Below are 9,245 nucleotides of genomic sequence, written 5' to 3'. Positions count from 1 at the left end.
TATTTGTTACTTGATTAATGAGGTTTTAATTCTCTGACTAAAGATCACATAGATGCGATAAAATGAATCCTTATATATCTTTTGTCCATGGTTGAGCATGACTTGTTCTTGAGTATAGATTTTGTTCTTCAACTTCATGCTTTTATAGATGTTAATTGGGTTGATAGTTATGATGATTGCAAGTCCATATAATAATTATCTCGAACATAATCTCATTTCTTGTAATTCTAGAAAGCAATAAAATATAGTTCATTCTTCTACCAAGGTTGAGTACAAGGCTATTGTAAATGGGATTATTGATCTTTTTTGAATTCAATCATTTCTTGGTGAAATCTTTATTGCTTACCCTTGTCTATAATAATTTATGTGCCATCTATCTATTTGCTAATCTAATTTTCATGCTCAAACCATACATGTTGAAGTTGATTTTTATTTTACTTGTTGTATGGTATCTAATGGTAAATTACAAATTGTGTGTATTGTGTCTTTTTTTTTATCATATTATTGATGTGTTAACCAATTTACCATCTACTACTCATTTTCATCTACTTTGATCTAAACTACTTGTTTCTTCATCACCCATGAGTTTAAGTAAACACACACTGGTATTGAAAATGATCTAAGCTTCTGTCTAAACCTAATAAGTTGAATTTAGATTTAAAATATATGAAATTTTCTGTATATATATAGTTCAACCATAAATGATGATACCTATCTAAAAATATTAACTAAATTTAAATATGGAAAACCTTTCTAAAATCTCTCTTATATTTGTATCAATACAACAATTAAGATCTTTTAAACAATATTTGATCAATTTTATATTGCAATTTTTCAATAATTCAAACCAATTAAACTATATTGCATTAAATAGAAGGAATAAAAAATACATAAAAAAATTCAAAATTTGGGAAAATATTTAAGAATAAAATATCTGTTTTTTTAAAAAACAAATTCAAACTTTTTAATGAAATGTTTGTTCATTAAAATTATGTAAATATTTAATAAATTAAAATATTTTTTTCATGAAAACTTAAAGTTTTTAAAATATTTAAAAATAAATAAATAGGAATGGTGAAACAAAAAGATTTAAGAAATGTTTAACCCTTAAGATTTTTAAGTGCTTAAGAAGTTAATGACTTGATTTATTTCAAAAAAATAAATTTCAGAAATTATTTTGAAAAAACCTCTAAAGTTTTCATCCATTAAAATTTTTTAAAAAACTGAAGAAGTTAATTTTTTAAAATCAAAATTTTGGAAAATAATTAAGAAATAATAAAAATTATGAAATCACTTCTTCATTATTAAATATCTTTCACAATTGGTTGTCTTATAATTGAGTGCAATTTAGCTTAAGCAGATAGAATTTTCCCTTTGTCCCCAAAGGACTCTTTTACTTATTTTTATTTGTTTCAAAATGATTGTCGTGTTATTTATTTTATTATAATGCCACTAATTAAAGCTCATTTTATAAAAGACCTGCTAATTGTGAAATGGTATTTTTTAAAAGGTATGGATAAGAAATAGACTTGACTCTCCATGGCTTTCGAGCAACCAACTAGGCCCGAGCCTAGTCTTTGATGAAATCTCCATTTAAAATCTAGCACGAACTTAAGAACCCTACTCGAATCAGAGCATTTGAAGTTTTCATCTCATATTTTTGGACTCCACTTGGCTCACTTTGTTTGCACTGTTGCCACACTTGCTTCCTTGCAGCTAGCAAGGGGCAGGCATCGTCTGATTGATGCAAGAATGGATTAGACAGGCCAACGAGACACTCTGACCATAATCAAATCTTTGTTTGGTTTCAAACAAGAAGAGTTAGGCGTGCTTTATTTCTTATAACATCTACACTGTTGATTATAACAAGTTGGAAACACTGCCGTTCTATTTCTACAATTTCCTTGATGGAGCACTAGGAAAACCCCCAAAAAAATTCCATGTAACTCGGAAAATAAGCTCCTATGAAAAAGGTCTGGTCAGATTTTCCAATACTTAGGCCTCGTCCCATCATAAAAGCAAGGAAATACCCTCACAGCAAACTTAACCATCAATCTCCTCGTTAAGTACAAGAACTAGAAAAAATCCACGGGAGCAAAGATAATGTTGAACGCCTCTTATCTTTGCAGACTCCTACAAACCAACTACTGGAAAAGGCTATACATACTAATGACTTGTAGGTGCAGAGCCACGATGAAGCAATACTGGGACTATAGGGCTATGGGTTTCCTGAACCCCCATCTATGAATAACTGTTTTCTGAGCTAATTGTGTGCACCACCATCACTTCCTGTGTATCCCTACTAGTCATTTGAGGAAACAATATCATTTTTATCGGAATTAAGATTGATATTAGATTGTGATTTGTCACCTGAAGCCACTCCATTATGTTCTTGATTCTCTTGTTTCTTCGAATTGAGAAACCGACCCCCACATCCTCTAGCTCTTTTCAGTGCATGCTGATGCCGAGATTCATGCAAGTATGGCTGCAAGAATAATTTTGAGTTGTCATGAAACATCTAATGCCGTAGAGGACATAGTGCCACATAAACCGGGGTGTAACATGATAGGAAACAGAGGAGAATAGCCTAAAACTAAACATGTATAATCACAGGACTGTCAGACATCCAATCAGGTAATCATAGAATCACATTTATATGGGCATCGGATCATTCAAGAAACTCCAGAATATTACCAATGAAAAATCATCTTCAAGCTTCCTATGAGCCACATTTGAGAGGTCTTTGAAAATTATACCAATGGACATTATTGACCTAAAGTAAGAAAGGAATAAAATGTCTGAAAATAATATGTAAGAGGAGCAGCAGTCGTGGAACAATAACAGCAAGAGATTCATGCAAGCCTTCTATATTTTAGGTTCTAATAAATTAGGTAAACAAAACACAATATGGAATGCAAGCAGAATTAAAAAGGCTTCAGACAACCAAAACTATACCTTCCGAGACTTGATTGCTTTGCTTTCTGATTCAGCTTTTGCACGAGATTGTCGTCGTCTCAAGATACCATGATACTGTTTTGCATTAACAAATACAGGTTCCTCAACAGCATCAGATGGCAAAGGAACTCCAGCTTGCTGAATTCCCATCAACTGAAGATGGACCTGATTAGATGTGCGCTCATGAGAGTTACTTGTATCCAAAAAAAAAAAAAATTGTTTGCTCATAAGTGAAAGCTAAATAGTAAACACTTCCAGCGATTATTTAAAGTCCCCGATGAACAAAAAAATATCAGATGCTCAACCCTGAAATAGGACCCCCTTGCAATTTAGCCCATCTGTCCACTGATTTCCATAGTTGACCATTATAGAGTTCCACATAAAACACTAAATACCTACTCAAACCCCAAGTGAAACTCCTTTCCTTATCTTCTCTATATACTGACCCATCTCTCCTCCATTTTGTCAGAACTCCAACTCCAAAATAACTCACTTCCCAAAACTCACCATCATTGCATTCATAAACACAATTTTTTGGGAGTGAAAATGAAGTTGATTTTTGGAAATTTAAAGAAACAGTATGCTTATCGATGCTCCTGGGTCTGCTGGTTTGGTATAATATTTCCAACCACCCAACCATCATGGTTCAAGCATTGGTACGGACAAAAAGAAACATTATGCTTTGTTGAGGAACAAAACGAAAGGAAAATCGAGAAAGTGTGTTAAAATCTGGAGAAAAGCTATTGAAGAGGGAGTGGGGGAGGAGGAAATAGGTCCGTTGAATATTAGCAGGTTTTCTTTGTGGTTTGTGGGGCCTTTGATGGTCAAACAAGGTGAAAATCAACGAAACCCTACATTTTGTCAACTGATGGACCACATTGCAACAGAGCCAGAGTTCGGTGGTGAAATTTTGGGATTTCTTAGTTCAGGGGAGACTTGAAAATTCACTAAAGTTCAGGTTTTTTAAAATTTGGCCTCAATTAAATGTGATCTCAAATTGACAAATCACAAGAAGTGCCATGTTTCTTATATTTGTCCTCGTTGCTATAACCATTAGCTTCAGAATCTTGATTTCCTACTCCAAGAAGAGAGGTCTTGACACAAGATCAAAAGATAAATTACCATCGGTTGTGCACCATAGGGCTGTGGAGGATATGGCTGAGGATCATATGGAGCAAAGATGCTTCTATAATAAGGATCTGGATATGGGTAAGTTGCTGGTGCCTTCAATTCAAAAAAAAAAAAAAAAGGCAAAAGTCAGTATGTCAAAGTGCCTAGTTCTTATTTAGGTGGAAACAAGTACTGGATTACAATTTTTAGCACAGTTGTGGGAGAATTATCATTTTTCAAAATAAGCTTAAAGAAGATCAAAAGTCATGATATGGAAAAAGAAAATTGTTGCAATGCAAAGTAATTATGATCTGCTTCGTTCAATATGTTAATGTATTTCATTTTATATGTAAAATGGGCAGGAAGCTGAAACTCAACAAACTTCCACACAGCCATGATTAAATCAGAGAAAAAAACATAATCGCTCGATGATGAATAAAGTTGCCTAAAAACATTAAAAAGTTTTTTAATTCATGGAGAAATAGAGGTATATATTGAAAGCAATTGTAGCTGTCAAACTGATTTTCAAAATTAAACTAAAAATACCATTAACAGAGACATAGCTATAAGCACACAAACACCAGAAAGGCCGAGGCAAATACTTTTCTAAAATGCAAGGTGGGCAACAAAAAATTCTTGGTATACTAGGGAGAGAAAAAAAACTTTGTAAAACTGCATGTCATTAGGCCAGTACAGGTCCACCGTTTACTGTTGACTAAGTTAGAAAATTCATTAAACATAACAGGCAGAGTGAGATAATTATATTGCCAATGCATCTCCAATATTAAAATAATTACTTTGAACTTTTTTGACAATATTTATAAGCAACAAAAATCAAAGACTATACATACAGATGCTTTTAACAGAAAATATGTGAATCTTGCCTTCACACACAATTTCACATCAGTGATTAACAATAATTTATGCTGTATATAATACCATAGCATGTCCTGCTCCAAGCTGTGGAGTTGCATACTGAACATTTGGAGTTGAGAAGCCCGGGTGTGCCTGTGCCATTGCAGGAGATGAAGACTGAATCTGGGGTTCTGATTCATTTTGCTGCTCATCAGCTTCACTATTATCTGGACAACCAGCTTTCAAAAATATTATTATCATATGTTAAGCATCACACGCATGGAATTTTCCAACAAAAGATAATACTCGACCACACCAAGCTTCAGACAAAAATGGCTAACATAAAATTAAAAAACATCCAAAGACAGTGAAAGTCAAGTATTATAAGCAAAGACACACTGGGTTTACTCTGCATAGGCAAAAACCATCCAGAGATAGCGATGATTAAATAAACCCGCCTAATAGATTAGGGTCATTAAATCACTTAGCAAGAAAAAGAACATCCTAGGGGCCAGTCAAATCCACAAGAAGCACTAATCATGAAGTACTAATGTAGGAACAAGCAAATCTTATTAGGAACCTTAGAGTCAATGGGTTTGGCCTTGATAAGACCACTAATTAATAACTAGCTCCAATCTAAGGCCAAGGACTAGTTATCTGAAAAAAAGAATGACAGCTAAAACTAATGCACCTTACCAAATAATTCCAAGAAAATCCCTAGGGAGTAACCAAATATCTCAAATATTGTTCTTCACAATTACAAGTTTACTCCATATTGGATAGGTTTCCCACCAAATTTGATATACATGATATTCCTATGAAATACAGAAATGCTTATTATTCTTTCCTATTCTTTTTTTATTAATATTATTTAGCTTGGATCCAGGAGTATTCAAGCAATGCAACTGGAAATCTCACTAAAGCTGCCCACTGGAGCAAAATATTGTTGAGGCAAATTGAACAAATGATAGAAACATGAATCCTAATAGCCCCATGGTCAAGGTCAGATCCTAATAATATAAAATATCTAATTGAGCAAATGACAGAAACCTGAATAAATTTTACATTCCATCCATTTAAAGAGAAAACTGTGTAGCTAAAGTAGTAACTTAGCAAAAGAATTTCAAGAAAGTTACCAGAAAGATCATGCAAGGAAGAAGTCATGGCTGTTATGCACACAGAGTCCCCAAACTCAAATCTGGAAGCACGGTTAACACCAAAAAAAACAAGTCAAGGTGAAATTAGAGCATTATGATGAGAAGCTAGTTGAGTACAACACAACCACGACAAAGCGCCTAAGACACAATGATGGCTGAAAGATTGCATGCATGTGTGCATGTGTGCGTGATTGACAGCTTTTAAACAACCATACAACTCAAATGAACAATACAAGGCTGATGACATGAAACATTTAAAGATGGAAAAAATATGGACAAATATTTGAGAGTTTTCTTAAATCTACTGTTTCTTAAGAAAAGAAAGATTTGAATATACAAGACAAGATCACACTAGAATAGTTCTGGTAGCTGATAGCTGTGCTATTCAAGTGTAATTATCAGGGTAATCCTCCCCAGTGCAAATAATTAAATATGTAGCTTTGTCTATTCATTTGCATAAGAAAAATGTGGCCATACCAAACATCTTTCAAAGTTCTTAACTTCACGCTCAGTAATGTACTAATGTGTAGACCATTGGACCTTCAATACAAGTGGTTCTTCTCTCCCAACCAGAGGGGAAGATCCAGGGCTTAAATTGAAGAAAAAAAAAGCAGTTCTAACTATTCTAGGTGCAAGAAATTAAAAAAGGGGAAGGATAACCCTTCATCATGTAAATCGACCATTGAACAAAAAAATCAAAGAAAGTAACCCATAGCAGAGCAATTTTACTCAATATTTTCCACACAAATTCAAATTATGAAAACAAAGATTGGCATGCATAATATTCATTCACTTGCATAAGCAATACATACATTGCAGAATTGAGCAGTTTTCTAAATACTATCATAAAACACGATTCTCACATAACACATGCTTAAATTAAGATACTACATAAATTATGGTGATGAAAGAGTAGCTGATCAAAGATTGTCCTCAAAAACTATTCGTGTTGAATAACCCAGAAAATATAAAATAGTGGTTTTCAATCAAAACAGACTCTAAAGCTTAGAAATTAATTTACATGATTTACCCTTCATATTAGCTACATGACTCTAAACAAACCAATAAAACGCCAGCTCCACTGCATCCACTTTGCCAACACAAGGTTACCCACCACCTAAAAAGCTACTGGAATAGAACTCGGTAAAATATAGCTAATAAATAATAACTCATTTCTCAGAGTGCTTGTTCATATTTCACACACACGCGCACACATGTATATATGTATATGTATATTTGGTGATGCTATTGCAGCAAGGCCAACAACATATTCGTGTATCACAGCCAAAAGCTACCACAACGCCAAACACACAAATCTCTCCACAACTTTCAACTGCCACCCCATTACTTGCCAATTAGTCATAAAAGCTCATTATCAACAGGAAATCTAAAACTGAATCAAACAGCTAATAATTCAACCAACCCCATCAATCCAATTAACCAACTCACTCAAACTCGCCCAAATTGAACTCTCAAATAACTCGTATCACAAAAATCGAACTCTAAACACACGATCTTTAAAATGAAACGAAGCCAAATGCTTCACATTCATTACCGGTTCCCTCATTGAAACCAACAAAATAGCATAATTTTCCGTTTGGTTGCTAAGAAAACGCATGCAATTCAAAGAAAAAACCCAAATATCCATCAGTTATAAAAAAAAAAAAAAAAGACTGTCGGCAACCAAACAGTTTGGGAACACAACAAAAAAAAAAAAGCAAAGAGAAAGAGAGCTTCAATGATTTGAATTGGGATTTGATTGAACAGAAAAGGGGAATGGATTAGGGATTCGAGTTTCTAAATTTACCTCATACACAAACTTCCTTATGTATTTGTTTTGCAGGGCGAGAGAGAAGCAGGCAGGCAGTTTTACGATCGGTTGTTGTTGTCTGTTGACGTTCACAATTCTCTGCTGCTTGTCGCTGGTAAATAAATAGAATTTTTCCTATGTTATTTCTGTTTGGAGAGATCATAAATAGAATTCAGTTTTTACTTTACCTGCCCTCTTTTCACTGCTGCCTATCCAAACACACCCTCTCTCTCATCCTTTTCTTGGCCTCCCCCGGTTTTTTCCGCGTACGTATGTGGCCGAGTGATGAGATGTTATTATAGCGGGCATTGTACTCATGGTTAAGCCTTGATTTTTTAAATTCAAATATTCAGGTTATAGTATTTCAAGAATTTCAATTTCATCCCATTAATTAAATTGATGTAAAAGATCTACCTAAAATTGTTTTTATTTATTTATTTATTTATTTACTTACGTGCAAAGTAATTCATTTTAATCTCTTCAACAAAAAATTGATATTATATATATACACACATACACACGCATCTTCATCTCGAGTGCTCAGACTAAGTTATAAATTTTATTGTACGAGAGTTGATCCAATTAATTTAATAAATTATTATATAACTTGGTTAATTTGATTAAAATTTTATTATATTTTTTAATAATTTTAATTTAAAAATAATTTTAAAACAATATTATTTGAAATTAATTTAAATTAATTCAAGTTAATTTATATAAATTATAACCCTGTTTTTAAACCAGATAAGTTGAGTTTAATAACGCTGCTTATATTGTCTACTGTCGCATGTCCACAATAAGGATATTATCAATAAAGGAAGTGGGGAAAGTATTGTGGACAAAGAAAGAGGCGACCAATGAAAAAAGTGGAACATTAGCTTCTTTTCTTTTATCTGTTCTTCTAACCTTTGACCACGAACCAGGCATGTTTTTACTATGAATTTTAACAATAAAATAATATTTTTTTTCTCTTAAAAAAAAACCCATGATTAATTAAAATTAAATTTTTTAATTTATTTTTATTTAAATTTTATAGAATTATCAGAATCTCATATCTCAGATTATAAATTTCACAGATTAATTATAATTATTTCGAGTCAATTTAATGTATCATTATCTTATTATTTTTTTAAATAAATATGTTGTCTAATATATGACTATTTTAATATTTAAAAAAATATTTAATGCACATTGAATTTATTACTTTCTAACATCTTTATATATTTTTAAAGGTTAGAAAAAAAATTCTTGCCAGCGGGGTAATACAAGGCAAAAATCTAATTGGTTCTAATTACCGTAAAACGAGAATAAATCCCCTGCCGTCCAACCAAAAAAATGTTTTTAACCAAGTACAGTAC

General features: G+C 32.7%; 1 protein-coding gene across 8 annotated transcripts; it reads right to left on the bottom strand.

Moving 5' to 3' along the window:
• Positions 1 to 1,796: 1,796 nt before the first annotated feature.
• LOC7487567 (nuclear transcription factor Y subunit A-7) lies at positions 1,797 to 8,187 on the bottom strand. Of its 8 annotated transcripts, XR_008056910.1 has the most exons (8): positions 7,885 to 8,049; positions 6,057 to 6,118; positions 5,005 to 5,159; positions 4,078 to 4,179; positions 2,956 to 3,120; positions 2,695 to 2,773; positions 2,371 to 2,485; positions 2,210 to 2,289 (listed from the first exon to the last, which is right to left on the bottom strand). XR_008056910.1 is itself a non-coding variant. In XM_024592391.2 (7 exons), exons 2-7 carry the CDS (start codon positions 7,887 to 7,889, stop codon positions 2,303 to 2,305), a joined length of 672 nt encoding a protein of 223 aa, XP_024448159.1. In that variant the 5' UTR covers positions 7,890 to 7,999; positions 8,076 to 8,187; the 3' UTR covers positions 1,797 to 2,302. The 8 variants fall into 8 exon arrangements, 7 of the variants coding, with proteins under 7 accessions (XP_024448159.1, XP_024448178.1, XP_052301800.1 ...); XM_024592391.2 differs by lacking the exon at positions 2,695 to 2,773 and adding an exon at positions 8,076 to 8,187 and having other exon boundaries at positions 1,797 to 2,485; positions 7,885 to 7,999; XM_024592410.2 differs by lacking the exon at positions 2,695 to 2,773 and having other exon boundaries at positions 1,797 to 2,289; positions 7,885 to 8,047.
• Between the last annotated feature and the right edge of the window lie 1,058 nt (positions 8,188 to 9,245).

The sequence above is a fragment of the Populus trichocarpa genome, chromosome 1 (genome assembly GCF_000002775.5).
Source record: "Populus trichocarpa isolate Nisqually-1 chromosome 1, P.trichocarpa_v4.1, whole genome shotgun sequence".
NCBI lineage: Eukaryota > Viridiplantae > Streptophyta > Magnoliopsida > Malpighiales > Salicaceae > Populus > Populus trichocarpa.
This window is presented reverse-complemented; position numbering and strand designations above follow the sequence as displayed.